This window comes from Phascolarctos cinereus, unplaced genomic scaffold (assembly GCF_003287225.1).
Source record: "Phascolarctos cinereus isolate Bilbo 61053 unplaced genomic scaffold, phaCin_HiC Scaffold_5;HRSCAF=322, whole genome shotgun sequence".
NCBI lineage: Eukaryota > Metazoa > Chordata > Mammalia > Diprotodontia > Phascolarctidae > Phascolarctos > Phascolarctos cinereus.
In genome coordinates, this window is record NW_027555958.1 from 54,819,499 (window position 1) to 54,845,224 (window position 25,726).

The 25,726-nt window shown below is 37.5% G+C and overlaps 1 protein-coding gene across 1 annotated transcript in view; it reads right to left on the bottom strand.

Annotated features, from left to right (window-relative positions):
- LRIG2 (leucine rich repeats and immunoglobulin like domains 2) overlaps positions 1-25,726 on the bottom strand; it is a 50,568-nt gene that overhangs the window by 13,452 nt on the left and 11,390 nt on the right. Inside the window, exons 2-13 of the mRNA XM_021002001.2 lie at positions 17,542-17,607; positions 15,783-15,857; positions 15,503-15,637; positions 15,055-15,198; positions 14,800-14,943; positions 14,104-14,247; positions 13,745-13,888; positions 11,715-11,795; positions 10,743-10,814; positions 10,530-10,598; positions 1,587-1,750; positions 343-663 (exon numbers count right to left, since the gene is read on the bottom strand). Coding sequence (XP_020857660.1) covers positions 343-663; positions 1,587-1,750; positions 10,530-10,598; positions 10,743-10,814; positions 11,715-11,795; positions 13,745-13,888; positions 14,104-14,247; positions 14,800-14,943; positions 15,055-15,198; positions 15,503-15,637; positions 15,783-15,857; positions 17,542-17,607 — 1,559 coding nt within the window. The remainder of the gene's footprint in view (positions 1-342; positions 664-1,586; positions 1,751-10,529; positions 10,599-10,742; positions 10,815-11,714; positions 11,796-13,744; positions 13,889-14,103; positions 14,248-14,799; positions 14,944-15,054; positions 15,199-15,502; positions 15,638-15,782; positions 15,858-17,541; positions 17,608-25,726) is intronic.

Here is a 25,726-nt window from a genome sequence, read left to right on the forward strand (position 1 = left end):
CATTTGTGAAATAAAGATAATAACATATTCACTACCTATATACCTCATGGCATTGTAAGGAAAGTACTTGATAAATCTTAAAGAGTGCTACAGAAATATAAATTATTATACTGCCCTTTTGTAAAACTTCTTCAAAGTTATAGACTCCCAAAGGACAGCAAATGGGCAAGCTAGCTCAATTATTAGAGAACCTGCCTGCTCAAAGAAGTCTACCATAGTACAGTAGTATCCTCCCACATATCAGGAGGAGTCTAATTTTCTTGGTCAAATGAATAAAATCAAAACAATAAAGTTATTAACCTTTCTCAAATTTAAAAGATATCAAGGGAAATGGTTTCTTACCATTCACAGTTAACTGAGCTTTCAGAGAATAATTAGAACCAAAGTGATTAGTAACAATGCACTGATATTTTCCTTCATCTGTGAAATTCACATTGAAAAGATGTAAAACAGTAGTGTATTCCAAGGCTTCTCCACCTTGCTGCCGATACCGAGCAAAATTCTCGATGTCTGCATCATACAAGATTTCACTGTCTTTTCTCCATGCAGTTGACATTGGTGAGTCACTGCTGCTCACTGCAGTACATGTAAGGGTCACATTGACTCCTTTTAAAGCAATCGTGTTCTCTGGGTGTGTCCTTATCTGGGGCTTTGGAAAATCATCTGTGGAAAAAAAGCAACAGGAGCTAAATTAATTGATTTGTTTTTTCAAACAATCAATAAATTCAACTAGACGCCTAACAAGGAAAGGCCAGTTAAATGTACCCTCCAATCATTATAATCTGTTTAAGTCTCCAAACCTTAATCCTACTTCCTAGACTGCATTTCCATTACCTTCCCAAATACCACCAGCTACTGGACAGAGGGGTAAACAACTCTAGCCCAGCATCCTAAGCTAGTCTCACCTTTGGCTATATAAATCTAAGAAATTTTTAACCATGGTGTGCTAATTTCCTCATATATAAAATGCAGAGTTAATGCTTTCATAAGGAATAGCTAGCTCCAAAAAAAAGCTATTTGAAGATATTATATGAGGCAGAGCTGTCATACAAACACCACGAGTATCTTTAAGTTAAGAATGTCTATAGATAACCCAGAGTGGGGGCATGGGGGATGTTGAGAAAAAGATGGGAACTCAGGGGCAGCTAGGTGGCACAGTGGAGAGAGCACCGGTTCTGAATTCAGGAGGACCCGAGTTCAAATCTGACCTCAGACACATAAAACTTACTCGCTGTGTGACTCTGGGTAAGTCATTTAACCCCAACTGCCTCACTAAAAAAAAAGAAAAAAGAAAAAGAAGAAAAGGAAAAGGAAAAGGAACTTAAAATGATCAAAGCTAGTAATTCGCAAAATAGGTCAATCTGCCTGGAAGTTTCACATCATCTGACTATAAAACAAAGCCACTCCACTTCCAAAACCATTTTGCTTTAAAGGAAAGTTCTCTAAATATGAATAGGTACAATACAGAATTTTAGTCAAAGCCTCAAGTAAGTGGCAGATCGCAGACCACACACATCAGAACACATTTCTAAAGAATCATGGTCACTGTCTCTTTGGACTCTAGATGTTGCACGAAATATACAAACCGCAGACAAAGTCTTTGGGATCCACGTTGAGGATGCTCTGCCCAGCAAGCCATTCAGGGTGAGCACAACTCACATTCACAGCCTGTTCTAAGTGACTGTCCACTAGCCACTGCAGCAGCCACCTCAGCTGGCAGTCACAGAGCAAACTGCTGGTGTTCAACATTCTACAAATGAGACAGAGAGAGAGAATGAAGCCTCATTCCTTTCACTCTTCACACACCCAAGTTTTTGCAGTGCCAGATGCCTGCTTTACACATTACCACTCAATGTCTCCTTAAGCAGGGAGTATGCTGTCATCCCTAATGAGGGGAGATTACTTTCAAATTCTTCCCACAGGACCAAAGTGTCTGGGGTCTCATTTCCAAAGAGAACAAAGAGAATGCCACTGCAGGTATGCCTGTGGCCTGCAAGAAACCTGTTAAGCATGTCTGAAAAATAAGGTTTGCTTAAACAATCATTAGTGATTGTGTTTCTAGCAAGGCCCGGAATGGTTTCCTTCACCCTTTTCAGGAGACCAAGTTGAATTTTTATTAGGGTGTAACATTGCTAAACAAGACTCTAAATTCCTGTGTTTTCTTGCACATGTTGTTTTTCCAAAAAGATAAGCTCAAGTCAAAGGACAAGGTTCTTCTATTATTTTTGTTATCTCACCCCAAGGGCTTTAGCACACTATTCTCTCTCAACAAATAACCATTTGAGCACCTATCAAGTTTGAGGCAGAATCAGGCATTTGGGGGGATACATTCAGGTGGATTTCTTAATTGTTCATTGAAAAAAAGCCTATGCTAGGGTTCAAGTCCCCAGTGTGAGCTGTCCTGGCTGTGTAACCCTAGACAGTCACCTCACAATGCCCCACCCCCCTTCCCCCAGCGTGAGGTATCTCGCTAAGACTTTAAGCTACAACCTCCACTGACAGAAAGAGTTCTCCTCCCCCTGAGAGTTCCCTGCACCAATGCAATCATAGCTCCCAGCCCTATCCCCAGTTAGAGCGTGAGCTCCTAGAGAAAAAGAACTGTCTGTTTATTTCATCTGTAACCCCAACACCTAGCAAAGTGCCTGGCACACAGCAAGCACTTAATGCTTTTTTCCATTCATTAATTGATACTAATGGTATGGAGTCAAAAGACTAATATACTTTTGGGGGAGTTTCTTCTTTTTTGCTTCCCTAAGGAACTCATATGTAATCTGGGGGATCACGTTGAACTATTAACTTTCTCCTTGTTTCCAAGCCATGCTTCAAGCTAGGTATATGCAAGCAATTGAGTCAAATCTCTTTTTACTACTGACCCACTTTTTTCCCTGGCTGTCGATGAATGGCCTTATAAAGCCTAGAAGAAACAGAAATCTGGATTTCCTGACATCTAAAGGAAAACAATCCCCCCTTCATTTTTAAACATTTTTATTTCAAGTTCTGAGTTCCAAATTCTATCCTTCCCTCCCCCCTCCCTGAGACTGTAAGCTAGCAGATATAGGTTATACATGTGAAATTATGTAAAACATTTCCATATTAGTCATTTTACACAAGACTCAATAAAAGGAAAAAAAAAAGAAGTGAAAACAGCATACTTCGATATGTATTCAATCAATATCAGTTCTTTCTCTGGAGAAGGACAGTATATGCTTCATCATGAGTCCTTTGGTATTGTCTTGGATCATTGCATTGCTGAGAATAGCTAAGTAATGCACAGTTCATCATCGAACAATATTGCTCTTACTGTGTACAATGTTCTCCTGGTTCTGCTCACTTTACTTTGCATCATCAGTTCATGTAAGTCTTACCAGGTTTTTCTGATACCATCCTGCTTGTTATTTCTTATAGCACAATAATATTCCATTACAATCATAGACCACAGCTTGTTTAGCCATTCCCCAACTAATGGGCATCCTTTTGATTTCAAATTCTTAGGCACCACAAAAAGAACTGCTTTAAACAGTTTTGTACATGTGGGTCCTTTCCCCTTTTTTTATAATCTCGTTGAGATACAGACCTAGCAGTGGTATTGCTGGGTCAAAGGGTTTTACAGCTCTCTGGACATGGTTCCAAATTGCTCTCCAGAATGGCTGGATCAGTTTACAAGTCCACCAACAGTGTGTTAGTGTTCAGTTTTCCCACATCCCCTCCAACATCCAACATTTTCCTTTTTTGTCATATTAGCCACTCTGATAGGTGTGAGGTGATACCTCAGTGTTATTTTAATTCACATTTCTCTGATCAATAGTGATTTATAGCATTTTTTCATATGACTACAGATAGCTTTGATTTCTTCATCTGAAAAACTGCATCTTCATATCCTTTGACCACTTATCAATTAGGGAATGGCTTGTAGCCACTTTGACCTTATCTTGGTACATGGTACGAGATGTGGGTCTATACCTAGTTTCTGTCATACTGTTTTCCAGTTTTCCCAGCAATTTTTGTCAAATAACAAGTTTTTGTTCCAAAAGCTTGGATATTTGGGTTTATCACATACTAGATTACTACAGTCATTTACTATAATGTAATTTGTATCTAATCTATTCCACTGATCCACCACTGTTCTGTGTATCCTTTGTTCTCGCAGAGGACCATGGCATCAGGAAAGTGACTTGCAAGTGAATTGGATTTAAGTGAGGGACGGCTATGCAAAGTCACCAGCCTCATTCTCTCCCCCGGGAGCTATCTGGGTCCAGTGGCAGGATGGCCCCAGATGCAGTGGGACACCTTGGCCTTTGTAAGCTAAGGTCTTTCCCAGGTCTCAGTTTGACTAAGGCAATGCCCATTCAGTGATGAAGGCTAGGTAAGAAATATGACAGAGAATGGCCTCTTTTACCTGGGTCAATAAATACATACATACATATATACATACATAAATCTGAGAGGAGAAGACCCTCAGGGTTTCTGGCCAAAACTAGAAACAACTGCTATTTTACATTTACTCTGAGCCATCAAAACTGAAACAATGACCAAAATAGGCTTGGGCTGGGTCCTACTACTGGACAATCAGTGAGAGTCAGGGTGATTTAGGTTTAAGGCATGGCTCTTAAAAAGGAAAGCTACCCAGTAAACCCCAACATATCTTGTGAGGTTTCAGCAGTCAAAATTCATATTCCTTTGGGCAGAGTACCCACAAGTAAGGGTATAATTCCCTATGTGTACAAAAGGAAAAGAAGGAAGGAGAGGAGAGAGGGAGAGAAGGGAGGAAGGAAGGAAGGAAAATGCTGCATTGCCCAACTGGAACTGGCCAGTTGGCTCCCCAGCAGGGCAGCTACTACTACTCACAGGTTGTTGTTTGTTAGCCAGTACCAGATTGCTTTGATAATTACCACTTTATAATACAGTTGGAGATTATTTTTTTTATTGATTCCCTTGTTATCCTCGACCTTTTGTTCTTCCAAATGAATTGTTATTATTTTTTCTGGCTCTATAAAATAATTTTTTTATAGTTTGATTAGTATGGCACTGAATAAGTAGACTAATTTAGGAAGAATCATCATTTTTATTATATTGGCTCAGCCTACCCATAAGCAATTAATATTTTTCTAATTTTTTAGATTTGACTTTGTGTAAAAAGTGTTTTATAGTTGTGTTCATGTAGTTCCTAGGTTTGTCTTGGCAAGTAGACTCCCAATTATTTTATATTGTCTACGTTCTTTTAAATGGAATTTCTCTTCCTATCTCTTGCTGTTGGACTTTGTTGGTAATATATAGAAATGCTGATAATTTATGGGGGTTTATTTTGTATCCTGCAACTTTGCCAAAGTTGTCAATAATTTCAAGTAGTTTTTTACTTAATTCTCTAGAATTTTCTAGGCATAACATCATATCTGCAAAGTGATATATCTTTATTCTCATTGCCTCTTCTAATTCTTTTAACTTCGTTTTCTCCTCTTACTGCTATAGCTAACATTTCTAGTACAATACTGTAGAGTAGAGGTGATAATGGGCATCCTTGCTTCACCCCTGATTGTATTGGGAAGACTTCCAGCTTATCCCCATTACAGATAATGTTTGCTGATGGCTTTAAGTAAATATTACTTATCATTTTAAGGTAAGCTCCATTTATTCCTATGCTCCCTAGTGTTTTTGATAGGAATGGGTGCTGTATTTTGTCAAAGGCCTTTTCTACATCTGTGAAGATAATCATATGATTTCTGTTGGTTTTGTTATTGATATGGTCAATTATGCTGACAGTTTTCCTAATTATTTAACCAGCCCTGTACTCCTGGTATAAATCCAACCTGGTCACAGTATATGGTCTTTGTGATATATTGCTGTAATCTCTTTGTTAGTATTTTATTTAAATTTTTTGCATCAATATTCATTAGGGAAATTGGTCTATAATTTTCTATTCTGGCTTTTCCCATTTTGGGTAGCAGCATCATATTTATGCCATAAATGGTATTTGGAATTACTCCTTCTTCCCCTATTTTTCCAAATAGTTCATATAGTGTTAGGATTCATTGTTATTTAAACGTCTGGTAGAATTCACTTGTGAATCCATCTGGTCCTGGGGATTTTTTCTTAGGAAGTTCACTAATGGCTTGTTCAATTTCTTTTTCTAAGATTGGGTTATTTAAGTATTTTATTTCTTCTGTTAATCTAGGTAATTCATATTTTTGTAGACACTCATTTAATTTAGATCATCTAACCTACTGGCATATAATTGGGCAAAACAGCTCCTAACAATTGTCTTGATTTCCTCTTCCTTGGTAGTGAGTTCACTCCTTTCATTTTTGATAGTAGTAACTTGGTTTTCTTTCCTTTTTTAAATCAAATTAACCAGTGGTTTATCTAGTTTATTGGGTTTTCTCCCCATAAAGTCAGCTTCTCATTTCATTTATTAGTTTAATGGTTTTCTTACTTTCAATTTTATTAATCTCTCCTTTGATTTTCAGGATTTCTAATTTGGTGTTTAATGGGGGATTTTTAATTGTTCTTTTTCTAGATTTTTAGTTGAATGTCCAAATCACTGATGTGCTTTTCTCTATTTTATTGAGGTAAGCAATTAGAGACATAAATTTTCCCATAAGTACTGCTTTGGAGGCATCTCATAAATTCTGGTATGTTGTCTCATTGTTGTCATTTTCTTTAATGAAATTATCAACTGTTTTAGGATTAGATTATTTAATTTCCAATTAATTTTTAATCTCTTTCCATTGTCCATTACTGAATGTAATTTTGATTGCATTATGATCTGAAAAGGATGTGTTTACCATTTCTGCTTTTCTGAATTTGGTTCTGAGGTTTTTGTGTTCTAATACATGGTAAATTTTTATGCCATATAGGTGCCATATACTGCTGAGAAAAAGATATATTTCTTTCTATTCCCATTCAATTTTCTCCAGAGACCTATCACATCTAACTTATCCAGAATTTTGTTCACCTCCTTAACTTCTTTCTTGTTTATTTTTTGGTTAGATTTATCTAGTTCTGAGAGGTGAAAGGTGAGGTCCCCCACAGTTTTATTCTCTATTTTCTCCTGTAACTCATTCAACTTCTTCAAAAATTTAGATGCCATACCATTTGGTGCACATATGTTTAGTACTGGTATGACCTGACTGTCTATGGCACCTTTCAACAAGATACAGTTTCCTTCTTTATCTCTTTTAATAAGTTCTATTTGTGCTTTCGCTTTATGTGAGAGATCACAATTGCTATCCGTTTTCCCTGCTTTAGCTGAAGCACAATAGATTCTGCTGCAGCCCCTTACCTTTACCCCATGTACCTCTCTGCTTCAAATGTGTTTCTTATAAATAACACATTGTAGGTTTTTAATCCATTCTGCTATCTACTTTGGTTTTATGAGTGAGTTCATCCCATTCACATTTATAGTTATGGTAACTATGTATTTCCCTACATGCTATTTTTTGATTTTTTAAATCCCCCCCTTTTACCCCATACCCTTTCCCTCTTTCACAAGTGTTTTACTTCTGATCACCACCTTCAATATATTCTCCCTTTTATTAGTCTCCCCTCCCTCTTCCATTTTTCCTAGTCCTTTTTACTTCCTTATAGGGTAAGACAGATTTCTATATCCAACTGAGTGTGTATATTATTCCCTCTTTGAGCTAAGTCTGATGAAAGTAAGGTTTAAGCTTTGCATGCCACCCCACCCCCCATCTTTCCCTCCATTATAATCACTCTTTCATGTCTCTTTTATGTGGGATAATTTACCCCATTCAATCTCCTCCCTCCTCCTTTCAGTGCAATTTTGTTTCTCACCCCTTTATTTCATTTTTTGGGGTATCATCCCATCAAAGTCATCTTATATCCATACCTTCTGTCTACATATATTCCTTCTAATTGTTCTCATAGTAATAAAGTCGTTAAGAGTTACAAATATTATCTTGCCATATAGAAATAGAAACAGTTTAACCTTATTGAATTTGGTTTTCTCTTTCTTGTTTCTTTTCTACCTTTTTACATTTCCTTTGAGTCTCCTATTTGGAGGTCAAATTTTTTTATTCAGCTCTGATGTTTTAATTAGAAATTCTTAAAAGTCCTCAATTTTGTTAAATATTCATTTTTTTCCCTGAAAGATTATATTCAGTTTTGCTACATAAATGATTCTTGGTTGTAATCCTAACTTCTTTGCCTTCCAGTACATCATATTCCAAGCCCTCCTAATGTGGAAGCTACCAAATCCTATATAATCCTAACTGAAGCTCCACAATATTTGAATTTTTTATTATTTTGGCTGCTTGCAATATTTTCTCCTTGATCTGTGAACTCTGGAATTTGGCTATAACGTTCCCAGGAGTTTTCATTTGGTATTTCTTTCAGCCAGTAGTGGGTGGATTCCCTCAATTTCTATCTTGTCATCTGGTTCTAATATACCAGGGCAGTTTTCTTTGATATTTCTTGAAAGATATTGTTGGGGGGGGGCAGGGAGATGGCATAGTGGATAGAGCACCCCAGTTCAAATCCGGCCTCAGACACATAATATTTCCTAGCTGTGTGACTGTGGGCAAGTCCCTTAACCCTCAACTGCCTCACCCCCCTCCAAAAAAAACATCAGTAAAAAAAAAAAAGTAATAAAAGAAGTAAAAAAAGTTTAAAAAAAATATTTTGCTCAGGCCTTTTTTTTTAAATTTAAATCATGGCTTTCATATAGTCTTAAATTATCTCTCCTGGTTCTATTTTCTAGGTCAGTTGTTTCTCCAATGAGAAATTTCACATTCTCTTCTATTTTTTTTTAACTTTTTGGATTTTGTTTTATCATATTTTGATGTCTCATAGTCATTAGTTTCTACTTGTTCAATTCTAATTTTTAAGGAATTATTTTCTTCAGTGAGCTTTTGTACTTCCTTTTCCATTTGGCCAATTCTATTTTTTAGGGAGCTATTTTCCTCAGTAAATTTTCGTATATCTTTTCCTATACTATGACTTTTTTCATGATTCTCTTACTCTCATTTCTTTTCCCAATATTTCTTCTACTTCCTAATCTGCTTTTTAAAATCCTTTTTAAGCTCTTTCAGGAATTCATTTTGGGCCTCAAACCAAATTACATTTTTCTTTGAGGCTTCACATGTAGCCATTTTGACACTATTGTCCTCTTCTAAGTTTATGCCTTGATCCTCCCTATCACCATAGTAATTTTCTATAGTCAAGCTCTTTCTTTTGGTTTTTGATCATTTCTTCCTGCCTTTTTTTTTTGTGTGATTTGGTGTTTTAATGTGAGAGCTGGGTCCTACACTGTCCTGAGCTTTTAGCGTTGGGGCACTGGGTCTTACTACTGTCTTTCACTGGGCTTCAGCGCTTAGCTGCTTGCTTCCTCTGGAGAACAGGCTTCCCTTCTGGTTTGTACTGGGGGGTGGAGTCTCCCTGCTGGTTTCCCTTGGGTGTGGGGTTTACAGACAGGCCTGCCCAGGGGTGGGGCCTTATTGCTGAGTTGTTATGGGAATAGGGTCTCTCTGCTGGTAGGCTCCAGGGTCACTGTTGGCCAGCCCCAGGGTGGGGCTTCCCTACTAGTTAGCAATGAGGTGGAGGATTCTTTGGTGGCTTGTGCTGGCGGAGTCCCTGGGGTGGGGCCTTGCTGAGCTGCACAGACTGCTCACTTGCCTTAGGGGGCTGCTGGTTTACAGGAGAGCCTCTATGGCGAATTGCCCCAGGCTTGGAGCCTTGCTGCAGGCCTCCCCAGCTGTGAGGCTGGCTGCTGCTGCAGCTCTTGGACCTCAATCCCTTCCCACCTCAGTGAGACAGACCTTTTCTGCCCCACTGGTCAGCTGCTTCCATGCTCTTTGATCAATTCTGAGGCAGTTTTCTAGCTGTCTGGAGGGGAATTTGGGAGGGCTTGAAAGGGTTCCTTCCTCTCTCAGCCCTCTTGGCACTGGAAGTACTCTTAAATGAGAAAAAACCATTTTTAAAACATGGAGAAAACTAGTTTTTAATGAAGCGTGGATAAAAATAGCCAAAGATGGCTTTTGTGGCATCGTTAAGTGAAAAGCATGATTGATTACCATAAAACCCTTGAACTTATTTGCACAAGATCACAAAGAAGAAACACCTTATATTTCTTCCACTGCAACCATAACAGTTTTTAAATAATATACCAGTTTGAACTACCCAGAACCACTACTAGAAATAGCCATTTTCAGTGGAAAGCTCTACATCATCAAATGAGATCATATGTAGAAAGTGTTTAGCACTCTGCCTGGCACACAACTGATGCTTAATAGATGCATGTTCCCTTTCCCAACCCTTCACACCCAAACCACAGCCTATAAACCACCCATCACAGCCAAAGGCCAGGGGCAAAGATTAGTAGTGGGATGAAAGAGAATGGAGGAGGACAAAGACCCAGAAAAAAGATCATGCCTGGATTTTTTAATAGGTCAACAGAGTCAAAAAATTAACTCAACGTGATATACAGTTTTTACTCTAATTCCTAAACACATTTTGGGTCAGGCTCATAGTCAAGATTATAAATATCAGAGACTGATAACAGGAAAGCAAGTACTTACAGTTCTTTCAGATGTGTCTGAGCGAAAGCATTTTCTTGGATAGACATTATAGCATTATTGTTTAAGTCTCTGCAACCAAAAGAAACAAAACACTTTTTACCTCTCTCCATTTGTACAACTGCAATAGAAACACTTTTTTAAGCAGTCACAAAAACCTTTGCTAACAGCAAAGGTTATTTATTCAATGGATCCTAATGTATGCAAACTACTTACAGATGTTCAAGGGCTTCAAGACCGATGAATGCCTTCTTTGTGACCGACTTTATATGGTTTCCTTGTAAGATTCTGAAACACAAACAAACCTTCCTAATAAAATTCTCCATGCCCCCCCCTAAAAAAATTCACTAAATTAACCTATAAACAAGGCCAGAATGAACTTTAAAAAAAAACACCTTTAATTTTCAAGAGCTATAAGTCTTAAATACAAACCCAAAAATAACATGAAGGCTCTGAACATCACTCTGACCATGGTCATGGAAAATGGAGTTGTCCTCCTTGTTACATGTTTCTCCCCCTTTGGTAGCAGATCAAGTCTCAGAGGGGATCCCCCCAATTCAGAGCTGGAGAGACATGGGAGGTTGTCTCGTCCAGCTACTTCATCTTGAAGGTGAAGAAACTGAAGCCTAGGAGGTTAAGTGAGTTTCCAAAGCCACACACGAAGAAAAAGCAGCAAAGCTGAGATGGGAACCTGGGAACCCAGGCTTCTGGGCAATTCCCAAATTGGCAGGCAGCCTCTTTGGGGACAAGCTGCTGGAAGGCCCAGCCTGGTTCAGGTGTCTTTGTCTTACCTATAGCATTTGCTTAACATATGCTTGTTTTATCAAATCCACATGCATTATCTCACAGAATCTCACATTTAGGTGTGAAAATAGAGTCAACAGTCCCAATTACTGCTAGATAAAGCTGATGGAAACTTCATGGTGTTAAACAGTTTTGTTCTATTACTGTAACTCCTGTTACTCAGTACCTTTTTAACCTGAGCACAAATAGCTTCACTGCACAGGTGCCCACAGCTGTAGAAGATAATAGTTTTTAAAGAGTAGGAACCCAAAACAGAAAGCAACTTCAGGAGCAGGTTAAATTCCTCTGGGTGGATGAGAGATAAGGCATCAGCTCCAAAAGTCGTAGTGCACACACAGTTGTAAAACACACTTGCACAGGCACACACAAGGCCAGAATACTTACAATTTAGTGAGTCTGGTGAGTCCCACAAATGCTTCACTTGCGTCTTCTATGGCCCAGGAGATCTCATTGTTCCGTAAATCTCTGCAAGAATGAAATCACCTTTTTCATTTGGGGAAAGGCCAGCGACCACTAATGTTGGTTAACATGGCAGTTCACATGGCTGTGACAAATAGCCACTCTAGTTTGATCCTTAACCTAAAAATCACAGAGTATTTCCAATGAAGACTATGCTTTGAATTAGTTACTTAGGAAGGAAGTTCTGTGATCATCTGAAAGACATGCATGTGAGAGAGATTTGCTGTTTGTCACAAGCTAAAAGATTCCAGAGGCAAGCCTGGATAAGTAAATTAAGCAACATGCTAAGAATGTTAATCTTCCTGGCTAACAATTCCTAATTGTGTTAGCACATTAAAAGATTATAGGAAGGGGACTGTACAGGGCTGCCAGGCAGGCAGCAAGTTTTTCCAAGTGCAGGGAATATAGTTCACAAATCTGGTTACTAGCTAATGGGATTTCTTTGTGACCTATGTCTATCCCCAGGGTCCTCAGCTTAGAAAGGCTGACTAAGAGTAATACCAACACAGTATTTCACAGCTCCAGAGCAATTACACTCTTCCCCTGGGAAGCAAGGATGATACACCCATGTGAATAACAATGCCTACAGTGTTTTCTTTAAAATGAAAATTATGGGCCTTTTAAAATCCACTAGTCCATCCTCAAAGGAAATGTAGTTACATGAGTGTGCTAGGTGAAAAATGGCAGTAAGAGAATATTTCATTAGTATTTGGTATCTCTTCAAGCCTGCTTATGCCCAAACACCAAAAATTTCTACTTTTACAGGCTATTTTAAAGCTATGTGGATTAGTCAACTTTCCTAAAAACTAAGCATTAGATTATTAAAACCTTCAATGGCCTACCTCACTCAAAATCTCACTATTAAACAGGAAATGTTTTTTCTTCCCACCTTCTAAGGCTCATTTTATCTAAGACAGCTTATCTCCTGCCCTTTTTCCCCAAAGATAAAGAAAGGCCAAGGGATAAATCCAATCCCAGAGCTAGGATCTCCAAACTCTGGCTCCAATTCTGTCTTCAGTTTCTCTTGGGCAGCTAAAAGCAGTCAATAAGATGTGCACAGAGTATCAACCCAGATTCCCTAGTGCCTTATAGGTAGCTTCACTCTTGTTCCTTGGTAAAGTATAGAGTTCTGAGAGTCAAGACTAGCTGAGATTCCCTTTGTTTCATCAGCTCTCCCAAAATGGCTGTATGAGGTAAATCCAAACCACACTAGTCAATTTACTTGGACAAGAAACTAGAAAGCTCTTGAAAATCAGCCAAATCCAAATTTGGAGAAAAACCACTCATCTATCTTAAAATTCAGACAAAAGCCTCTGCATAAGAAGATCTGAGGTACCAATCTCACGCATGGTTAAGCACCAGAGTTTGCAACCTCCATAACCAGCATGCCTCCTTGTCTTAAGGCATTTGTTGATTCAGAATTTGATGACCAGACAGTCTCTTACTTAGGGCCCTTTAAGACCACACAAATTCTGCTAATTAATCACTTTGTTCACTCTCTTTTTGCTATATATTTTTGAGATTACTTTTATTTCATTAAAATGCTTTAAGGTTAATAGAACATGACAATTTATAAAAATCTCCTATAATTTTGCTAATTAAGGCATCTTCTTAATGAACCAACAATCAGGATGATTTATTTCAAATGACTTTCTAAATGACAGATAAAAGTTCAGATATATTCCTGATTATCATTAAAGATTGTAAGTTCCTTCTAGATAAGAATGGTGTGCCTTACAATACCACCCCAATAGTGCTTAGCATAATGGAAGGCACACAATGGATAGAAAATACTTATTGACTTTTGTTATAGTTTTAGTCTAGGACAAAGAACAACAAAAATAAAATAATTACAAAATTATTAAATTACACTGTTGAGTACATGTTAGTTATATTTATTTCCTTTGCCTTTTTTATTGAAGCGAAAGTCAATTTTGTTGAGCCAGTATACTTACAATGTCTGAAGATTGGAAAGGTCTTTAAAAACCCCATCAGCAATGTGAGTGACCCTGTTGTCCCCTAAATTCAACTTCTCCAATAAGCTCAGACCCACAAAGGCAGATTCATCCAGACGAGTTAACTGATTATAGGACAAGTCACTGTAAATAAGATTTTGGCAACAGTAAGGAATTCATTATACCTGAGTTCAACTTTACAATTCATATCCTTCTTACAAGATACATGTATTCTAGAACTTTCAAACTCCTAGCATATAGGTTAGGGACTTCTAGCCTTCATTACTGACTATGGCAATTATTCATTTCAACCTGACCTAAACTACAAAGTCATCACTGAAATTGACTTTAACACTTACAGTTCAGATAGCTGCTGGCAGAACTCCCAGGCATCAGGGCTGATTCTGTCAATAGCATTCTGGCTGACATAGAGCTGTTGTAATGTCCTCAAGCCATAGAGCCAGCCCTTGTTCACTTCTATTAAGTTATTGTGCTCCAGTTCTCTGCAGAATCAGAGAAACAGAGCCAAAAATGGGTTATAAAACAAGATATTCAATGAGAAGAATATTCTTAAATCTTCATGAAGTCTTAGTCCTGGAAGGTGTCTAGCCAAAGATCTCTTCTTCACTCAATCCTACAATATCTGAATTTAGGAGGACCTATCAATGAAGTCAACAGTCTATTTAAGGCTGAATAAAGTAGCAAGAGTGCTTAGGAAAATCAGAGGTTCAAAACCTAAGAGCTTGAGTAAATGTGACCAAACTGTGTCAAATATGCCTAATCCTGATGAGTTCTGATGGTCCCTTTCACCTAACAGAATAAAGTAATTCAGTTAGATTTAGATATGATACTCAACAGTAGAGCAGCCAAATCCACTGATTTAACATTTCACAAAGCATGCCAACTTTGTACATCAACTGCCTCAGGGATTAGAGCAGAGAACCCCTTAGTATAAACTCTGTGTAATTAAAGACCCTACTCCAGCCTTCTGAGCCTTAGAAGTCCTAATCAGAAGCCCTAGTTGACACTCTCCTGCTGTGGTTCCTAGTACTTACAATTCTTCCATGTTAACCAAGCCAAAGAAAGCTCCATCCATAAGTCTGCTAATTCCATTCCGCTGCATTTTCAAAGATTTTAAGGAATCAAGCCCTTGGAATGTAAGACTTTCCACAGTTTTAATCCTGTTTCTTTTAAGTTCTCTTTAAGAGAAATGTGAACAAAAGTTAACACACAGTTAGAATCATCTGCTTTAATTAAAAAAAAAAAGATAGTTATATAGAAGAAAAAGACCTCTCCAATTAGCTACTTACAGAAACTGAAGATGAGGCAGCTTAAAGATCTTGGGTGGAATCATGCTAATTCTGTTTCTATTTAACTTGACCACTACCAAAGAACTGGACAAATTATCAAAGCAGCCAGCTTCCAAGGTGGCTATCCTGTTATTACTTAGATTCCTGAAATAAAAAAGGCAAAAATATATATTGAACAAGAATTCTACCATAAGAAATTCTCCACAGACAATACTGTTATTTCAGTTCTTAACAGATTTATACTGAAAAGCCAGCAATTTAGCAAGTTTTACTTACTTATTTCCTATACGACTACATTAGTAAAATAAACCAAAGTTAAGCCTTAGAAATTGCCTTATTTCTTTTTTTTTCTGACCAGGAAATATTATAACCTTAGCAAAAATGAATAATATGACTCAGGTTTTCATGTAAAAACACACTTCTCCAAATGGAACTTTTTTTAACTTACAGATATTTCAGTTGCATTCTAGGAAATGAAGATGCCTTGATTTCTGAGATGAAGTTTGAGCTGAGATCCAGCGTCTCCAGGGAAAGGTAAAACTGGAGCTGTTCTGCACTCACTTCTGGAATTACATTGTGCACTCTGAAGACCAAAAAAGAGAACTCTAGAAGTTATTTGTGACCTATCCTTTAAGTATGACCCATACCAATGGAGGCAGAAGAATTATGAACAATACAGTTGTTTTTTTCTTAGAAACAACTGAAAAAATCCTTAAACATTTACTTACAATGAAAGGAGAGTGATGTTAGAAGTTGGTTCTCCAAAATATGGAATTTCTGTTAACTCATTATAATTCATTTTCCTGGGGAGAAAAAAAAGGAAAGATTTGATTCTTAAGTGATTTTTTTTTCTTCTCTAGTTCTTGACTAGAACGTGTGTAGACTCTAGGACACACAATGTGCTTAATAAATTTTTACTGATTGACCAGACTGACAGTCAACACAGAAAAAATCCCATGGCCCAAAATAAAGTGGACTAGGACTAAAAATTATGACTGCTCTTTTTAAGATTGCTAGCCTATTATCATTATGACACTGATGAGCCCTGAAAAGACTAGGAAAAATTGTGTAAATTCACATTTTTCTTAACTTTTCTACAGAGCTAACCAGTTAGCTGTGTTTATATCTATTCTGGGAAAAAACATAGGCGACTAATACATGTGCACACACATGCATATGTGTGTGTATACATATATATATGTATACACACACACATATACACACATATGTATATGAATGCATATGAGTTATCAAATTAAGCTACCTCATGTAGTCCTGAGTTTCTTGTGAGTAGAACTATTCAGAGACAGCCCAGGTCAGCACTTCTTAAACTTAAACCATATGGGGTCACAACCCACAGTTTAAGAAGCGTTGAGGGGGTTGAGAGTGGAAAAAGTTTAAGAAGCCCTGGCCTAGATGATTATTTGCTGAGGATGTGAGAGAAGGGATTCAGGACTGTACTGAATGGTCCCCTAAGTTTCTGAAACAGTCCATATTTTTATGGGGAAAAGGCCTCTGAACAACCAAAATCTTTGTAACAACATGCTTGTACTTTTTTTGTATGAGTCTGCTTACTCTCATTTTATTTAAAATAAAAATAAAGCTTAAGTACAGGGATTAGAAGCAGAAAATAAGATCAAGAGAAGCTGAGAGAGGTAGGTAACTGAGAATATTAGAAGTGTTAAGTGACAATATAATAGTGAGAAAAAACAGAGAACCCATACCTAAATTATGGACAAGACTCCCCAAAGCATAGAACTTTGGGGTCATTTTGGGGTTTGGGCAAATAGGTCCCACCCAAAAGTACACACAAAAACACCTGAGGAATCATAATCAAAACAAAATTAAATTATTTTCAATACAGGGAAGAATAAAACTTATAAAAAGTTATCTAAGTAGGCTATGAGCTCCTTGAAGGTAAGCATGATATCTTCTGCATATAAAAGGCAACAAATAAATGCTTATTGAAATGAATTAAGCTTAAAGCAGGGGGTTGGGGGGGGGAGAATATGGCTTCAACTTATCTTGAAAATACCAAAAGAGGAAGTCCTCATTCCCCAGATAAATGGGGTATTACTTTAAATAAACCTACTTTTTTATATTATTCATTTATTTTAGATGCCAAATATTTAGCAGAACATACAAAATGTTTACATAATGTGGGGGAATCTTCTGTTTCTCTGGTAAATCTGGATAAAGAAAATACTGTACATAACTCCACAAAGAAAAACTTTTCATTTGTGACTCTAAGAAGGTACAATGCAAATGGCAACTTTAAAGCAACAATACAATGGCATAGTACCCAGAAATTTTACAATATAACAAATCCAAACAAACTGTTCTGATGTCTAATCACGGCTTTAAAATTTTAATTCTTTCCTCTCCTTATCCCATATTCTATCCCATATTCTCTACCATGTCTGGAGTGGCAATTCCCAAACTGACAATATTTATTAGCTCACAAAAATACAATTAAGAATAACTTACACTTCCTGTAACATCTTTGAATCCAAGCTGATGCTCCAGTTAGATAATCGATTATGACTCAAATCCCTAAAAAACAAAAAGGTACTCAGTTTTCATCTGAGTCTTTGAAGAGGAGTGGGGCAAATGGCAGCTGAGTATACAACAAAAAGCTAAAGGGAAAACTCTAGATTCACATTATATCAGGTGTTTATAAGATGAGAACAAATATTCATATATGAAAACCCCTCTAGAGTGCAACTGAAGGTAGCATATAACAAAGCTGAAACTGAATCCATCTTCCATAGGGATGGCTTTTCTAAATGAATCACACTCTCGTGCTAGGAATATCACAGAATTCAGAGCTGGCAAAGGACTTCTGAAATGGAGTCTAATCCTCTCATTTTACATAGGTAGTGACAGAACCTAGATTCAAAATCAAGTCTTTTGCCTCCAAATCCAATGTTTGGTTTTCTTGCCACTACTGCACACTGTCTTGTCAGTCCAGTTTACATTAATAATGGAGAAGAAACGGATGAAATAAAAATTAAATTCTACAGTTCACTTTTAGCTTAAGTACAATCTAGTTTTGATTGAATTTGCAATGAGAGCTAAACATTTAAATAAGCTTTAAGAAACTCCCCTCCTGCTTGTTATTTTCTGGCACCTTTACGAGGCTGAGGTGGAATCTGGCCCACACAAGCCGCCTGCACAAGTGTTTACTATATGATACAACATAGTTAGCAATAGGAACATGCTGGTGAAGCATTACAGATCACTGCAAGCGAAGAAGGAAGAGCTTATCTCACTGTGCTACCAAACGGTGTTGACAGATGCACGCAGGTTTGAACAATGTCTTTATTACAGCCAAACGATCAATTTCAGCCAGAGTCACGTCTGTCAGTGAAACCAAGCACTTTCCCTCACAAACGTGAATTACACCATAATATCACTAAGGACATGCCAAAGATCCTCACCCTTTTTTCTGTAAAGGTTCTAACACCTTTGCTCTAGGCTGAAGTCTGGCAGGAGTTATCAGCTCAAGGGCATTAATGGGTGGAGAAGAGGGTGGGGAATTCGGAGGTGATGAAATATGCCCAACAAAAAAATCTCACTCAGATATTTTTGCCCCCAAGCAGAGAGGAGAATAACACGAAATATCACACAATTGTGAAAAGAGACTTTAGCTTTTATTCTTATTTTATTAGGAGATTGCAACAAGGACAGAAATTGAAAACCACTGCTCTCCTCCAAGTTAGTTCTTTCATGCTCCGCTCCGAGTGCAGCAGGAGGGCAAGCAGACAGTTCATACCGATGGCATTCCAGCTCTAGAGGTCCTTGCCTACTAAGATTTCTTATCCTTTTTCTCCACTAAAGCTTGCAGACTGGACTGTTTTCTTTTTTATTTGAATTATGTTCATATGATCCTCCTTCCTAGTTCTAACTAAATCTTTGTTTCTCTACACATCTCTCTGCATTTTCTTTTGTTGTTGCAAAGATTTTTACTCTCTTTTTTATTAGGTAATATTGGTGTATTTTTCTTCATGAGATATTTGGGGGGGTTATTAATTTATTTTTAGTTTTCAACATTCACTTTTACAAGATTTTGAGTTCTAAATTTTTCCTCCCTCCCTCCTCTCCCCCCTCCCCAAGACAGCATGCAATCTGATATAGGCTATACATGTACAATCACATTAAACATATTTCCACATTAGTTATGTTATGAAAGAAGAGTAAAAACAAAAGGAAAAACCATGAGAAAGAAAAAACAAAAACAAAACAAGAAAATAGCATACTTCACTGTGCATTCTGACTCCACAGTTCTTTCTCTGGATGTGGATGGCATTTTCCATCATGAGTCTTTTGAAACTGTCTTAGATCACTGCACTGCTCAGCAGAGCTAAGTCTAACAAAGTCGGTCACTGCACAATGCTGCTGTTCCTGTGTGCAGTGTTCTCCCAGTTCTGCTCACTTCAATCAGCATCAGTTCATGCAAGTCTTCCCGGGTTTTTCTGAAACCATCTTGCTTGTCCTTTCTTACAGCACAACAATATTCAATCACAACCATATACTACAATTTGTTCAACCATTCCCCTATCGTTGGGCATCCTCTCAATTTCCAATTCTTGGCCACCACAAAAAGAGCTGCTATGAATTATGTTTGCACATGTGGGTCCTTTTCCCATTTTTATGGTCTCTTTGGGATACAGAGCTAGTAATGGTATTGCTAGGTTATAGGGTATGCACAGTTTTATAGGCCTTTCAGCATAGTTCCAAATTGCTCTCCAGAATGGTTGGATCAGTTCACAACTCCACCAACAATGCAGTAGTGTTCTAATTTCCCCACATCTTCTCCAACATTTATTATTTTCCTGTTTTGTCATATTAGCCAATCTGATAGGTATGTGGTACCTCAGAGTTGTTTTAATTTGTATTTCTCTCATCAACAGTGAGATTTAGAGCATTTTTTCATATAACTATAGATAGCTTTAATTTCTTCATCTGAAAACTGCCTGTTCATATCCTTTGACCATTCATGTATTGTGAATCTCTCTGAGTTTTCTACACAAGATGATAAGTCTGGCCCTGTGCTTCTTTCGTGGATCTCACCGAATCAGATTTAGAGCAAAAGGACCTTTCCGGGTCATCTCCAACGACCCCACCATTCTGCAGAAGGCCAGCGAGGTAAAATTATCTGTACAAGGTTCCACAACTGATAAATGGCAGAGTCAAGATTTAAACTCAAGTCCTCTCACTCCTGATGCAGTAGTCTTCATGCTACCAGTGATTTTCCTTTGTTTATCCCATTCCATTCAAAAGGGTTTCTTAAAATTATCAACTACTCATTCAGTTTTATCAAGTACACTTTTTATTGCAGCCAAAGCAATACAAACAAAAGATTTTTTAATAGAAACATGGTGTTTATACTTAGGCCCAAAGAAAAGTGGTCTGTGTCACAGCTAGGGGAGAGGAGGAGGAGGTGCAACGGGCATTACCACTTTTCTACACCTTTCAAATCTAAAGCTGAGGTTATTAACCTTTTTAGTGTCATGGACCCCTTTGGCCAGTTTGTTGAAGCCCATAGATCTCAGAATGTTTTTAAAAGCATAAAATATATGGGATTACAAAGGAAACCAAATATAGTAAAATACAATTATGAAATTATGTAAAATTACAATTATGAAAATGTACATCAAGTTAAGAACCCCTGGTATAAAGAATCTAAGACATTTCCAAAGGCCTCGTGATGGAAGAGGCTATCCACACAGAAGAAGGAACTATGGAGTTTGAATGCAGATCGAAGCATACTATTTGCTATTTTTTTTTCTTCTGTCATGTTTTGTTTCCTCTTTCTGGTGGTTGCTCCTATTGGTTCTAATTCTTACTTACAACATCACTAATGTGAAAACATGTTTAATAGGAACGTATATGTATAACCTATATCAGATTGTGCGCTGTCTAGGGGAAGGAGGTAGGGAGGGAGGGGAAGAAAAATCTAAAACTCAAAAGTTTATGGAAGTGATTGTTGATAATTCAAAATAAAGTAATTTAAAAAAAAGAACCCCTTGTATAAAGGAGAAAGGTGGGGAGGGCAAGGAATGGAAGTGAAAGCTTACACTCTGAACCTAAACTGTAGTCTCATTCACCTTGAAGATGACTGCTTTATAATGAAGGTTTGGGGGTATTTTCCCATCCAGCTCCCACCTTACACTAAAATCAGTTCCACAGCTAATACCGCAGCAAGGTACCAGGAGAAGACTTAGGGCCCTTTATTTATAAACACAGGACACAAAGCAGGGAACATAATGTGTCTGTAATTAACATGCTCTGGAACAACCATCCTTCCTGTAGCAGGATACAGGCAATCAGTAATCTGCTAACATCTAAATCCTCCCTTCTAGCTAAACTAGCATTATGTGGATTGCCATACACTAACTAGTAGAATTTATATCATATATGTAGCTGTAGATATAAAGAAAACTATAGAACTGTTCCAGTCTGAGAACTTAATAGCTTCAGATTTCTTCAACTTGCCTATGCCTTTTGATTGAAAATTTTAATATCCAGAGGATCTGTTCACTGTTCTCAGGATTTCTTTCTATAACAATTATACACATTGGTACAATTGATGCTAAAGTAAAAAGAAAAAAGCAAAAAAAAAATCCCTAACAAATCACACATTTTAAAAAGATGCTTTTAAAGCCTAAATAGGCTCAAATTGAATGAATTGGAAGACATTTTTCTGGAGAAACAACTCACGGTAGTTTGCTGTGGCTTAGTACTCAAAAATAGGTACAGTCTTCACTAAGTCTTTACTAATATTTCAACCCATGTTTAGCACTTCTTTTAAAAAACTGAAGTTCTAAACCCACCTGAAAACAGAATTCTTTTATCTCCAGGGTTTTTTCTCTTAATAGGATGCTACAATACATTCAAGTACTTAATGAAATGACCTAGTGTTATTGAACTAAATCTAAAAAAGCTCAATGTTGCAACAGTCACTATCATAACTTAATATCTCATCTTTTCAGCTTCTAACACCACTGGTATCTGAATATTTATGGGTAAGATAATTGAAAAGTAGAGGTCTTAGGAGCCAGCCTTATCAGTGTTGTGAACTAAGCTTCCCCTCATGCTAATCTACAGGGATAGAGCTGTAATAAATGATGAATTATTAAAGTTCTTGATATCCTGTGGAGCCAGAGGTGCCATTAATGTAGTCATTTAGTGCCATTACAGTGTAAATAATTTATAGGATCTGCAGAGCAATCACAACAGGTTAGAAAAGGAGAACTCTGTTCCACAAGGTAATTACAAAGTCCTTAGGCAAGAGAGAAGCAGGGGGGGTTCCTCCACATAATCACAGAAAAGTAAATTTCTAAGCCATCTTAGTCATTTTCTGCTTCTAGTACTACGAAGCATTAATGGGCTGACCTACAGACTTTAGAGATGATAATCTTTACGAAAAGAGGTATCTTACTTTGCAAAAATTAACAAGGTATTTTTAATAGTACCTGGAAAGAAAACATCACAAATCATTTTCCTTTTTTCCAAGTTTTGTGTATCTTTAGTAATGCTTAATTTATCCAGCATCATCGGAGATTGAGATTTCTGCCTAAGTGGACTGACAAAATAATTGTTATCTACTTGATGACATAAGACAAGGACTCACTTCTTACAGTAAAGCCTCAATTAACTGGAACAGATCTCTCCCCCAAATCATCCAATCCACTTCTAAGAATCAAAGCTTAAAAAAAAGTTTTTAACCTTACTAGGCCTCATGTTTAAATGATCTTTAAGGTCTTATCCAGATTCAAATCACTGGATCACAGGATCATGGAAAATTATCATCTTAAATGTACTCAGAGCTTCCTTGATTTCTTCGAGTAAACTGGTAATAATTTAATTTTTTCTTGAAGACCCTAAGGTACTTATTATGCAAATCATCATACTGTACTATACTTATAGTAATGTTGGAAGAGAACATTAGGGTATGTATAGCCCCAGACTGCTGTACTTTTAAAAGTTCATTAATTTGTTTTTTAAAAGTTTTTCAGTCTCTGCTGTCAATGTCAAGCTGTCAAAACCGTCTCCTGCTACTCTCAGTGTGAGTAACTCCAGCAGCCCTACAATTTGTTGATTCAAATCCACAGCTTGGGAAACCAAACAATTAAGATTTGTGTGTAGGATATGAATAAGAGAGTGGCAAAAATATTTGCATCAAATATTACTAATAAAAGTCTGACAATCAAGATACATAGGGAACTGACACAACTATGTAATATCAAGGGCCATTCCCCAATAGATTTATTTAGATGACTGGCCAAAGGGTATGATACTTTGAAAAGAACTGTAATTTATACATGACCATATTTCTAAAATGGCACAAATCACTAAGAGACATGCAAATTAAAATAAGTCTTTGAGGTTTCACCTTACACCATGATAACTGATGGAGATAAAAAAAAAGGAAAAATCAATGGAAGCACTGTGGGAATTTAGGGACATTAATTCATTGCTGGTGGGGCTGTGAAATGGTTCAACCATTCATGTCAATTTGAAATTATGCAAGAACTAAAGGAACTAAATTCTCCACACCCTTTGACCCAGAAAACCCATTACCGCACTTAAGCCCTAAGGAAGTTAATGGTAGAAGAATAAGGGCCCAATATTTACTAAAACATCCACAGCAGTAAGTACTCTTTATGGTTGCAAAAAAAAACTTAGAATTAAAGAGACTGTCCAATGATTGAAGAAGAACTAAAAGAAAACAACTGTGGTACAGGAACTTAATGGAATTTCTGTACAGTAAGAAATGACAAATACAAAGAATTCAGGGAAATAAAGACATTTATTTGAACGAATGCAGAACAAAATAAGCAGAACCAAAAAAATAAGATTCACAATGACTACAAAGAGCAAAAAGATCACAATTAGGGAATCTGAAAGCTGAGTAATGGGAAAACAAATGAAGGTCGTCCAGGAAAGATCCTGAAACGTGACTTCTCCTTTTCAAAGCAGGGAGCTAGGTGACTACAAGGACAGACAGATCACGGCATACTCTGATAACTATGGACACTGCGTGGATATTTTTGCTTAGTTAGGGGAGTTTCAATCTGGGAATGCAGGAGAGGGTTTACCCTCTTTCCAGGAATGACCATGATATAATAAAGATAAAAGGCATCAATAAAACCTATGTTTATGTTTTATTTATTTTTAACGTTTCTATTACTACCTTTTGTTTTAACTTCTTTCTGCACAAATTCTGCGCCCCTCCCCCCATTACCCTTAACAGCAAGCCACTCCTTGAAAAAAATTAAGATAAAAAGCAGTTCAGGAAATCAAGACATCGACAATATCTAACAGCCCAGGCAATATTCCATACCCTAAGTATCCCTTCTCTCACTCCTCCCCCACCCCCACCCCCGCAATGGAGGGAGGGGCATTTCCTCATCTCCTCTTGGATACAATGTGTGATCATGGTCATCATGGTAATGGCCAAGCACTGGGTTTCTTTCTGGTGGTGGTTACTCTTCCATTTACACTGCTGTCATGACGTACTGCATGTCTTGTTTGGGCCTGCTGACTTCACTGGGGTTCAGCTCACAAGCCTTCCCTGATTCTCCAAATCCTTCCTATTCATTATTTCTTACAGTGCAGTAAAGTTCCCTTGTATTCACATACCCACAACCGAAGGGCATCCATTCTGTTCCAAGTTGTTGCTACGTAAAGAAAGTGCTGCTACGTACATGGCACCAAAAGAGGTGTATTCCGATCTTTGACTTCCTCAGTGTCTGTCACCTAGCTAAGCAATGGGACTTCTGGATCAAAAGATACGGGGATACAGTCCCCTTCTCTTAGACATAATCCCACACTGCTTCTCCGCCTGGTTGAATCCATTTACAACTCTACCAGCAATGTCTATCGGTGCCCTCGTCCTATCACGACATCTACAATGTGATCAACGTGATCCTTCTTACCCTGACGTCTCGGCCACGTTGCTGGGTGGGTAGTAAAATACCAGAACTGTTTTGATTTGTATTTCTCCTATTTTTAACGATTTTAAGCAACGCTCGTAGGAGCAAGCCTAAAGCAGTCTTAGTTTGGTGGGTTTTTCGGTTTGTTTTGCTTGTCACCAGGTTATGGGTAGCTTAGGTTGCAGGTTAAGTAATGCTATTGTAATAGGAGAAATTATTCTCTTCTAAACTACGTCTACCTTTTTGTCTACTATGATTTTCTGCAATACATTCTGTGACAATGTTGATCTACCACTGAAAAAAGTGTTTTCATTGATTGATAGAACCCAAGAAGAAATGAGATCTTTAAAAGAGTGCTTTAATTTTTAAATCTGTATTAGTTAAGAATAAAATTACTTAAGGGAATAAGGCAAGCAAATATTAACTGATTTGCTACTGATTTAATTGAACTCCTGCCACTCTCTCAAACAGACTCTTTTAGGGAAAATACGCTCACTTAAAAACAAAAACAAAAAACTCTACATCAAGCTACTATCTTTTCAACTCCCAAAGCCTCCTCTATCTACCACCCTACTCAGCAGACAGGTTTGTCTTTACTCATCAACTAGACTCCCTCAGCCGCAGTGACCCCTCTCTCTTTTGCTTCTCTTACCTGTGCTGTTCCTTCTCAAATAACCTCTGCTGAACCAGAGTGGGTGTTTCTCTGGGGCACAGTCCTGGGCCCTGTCTTT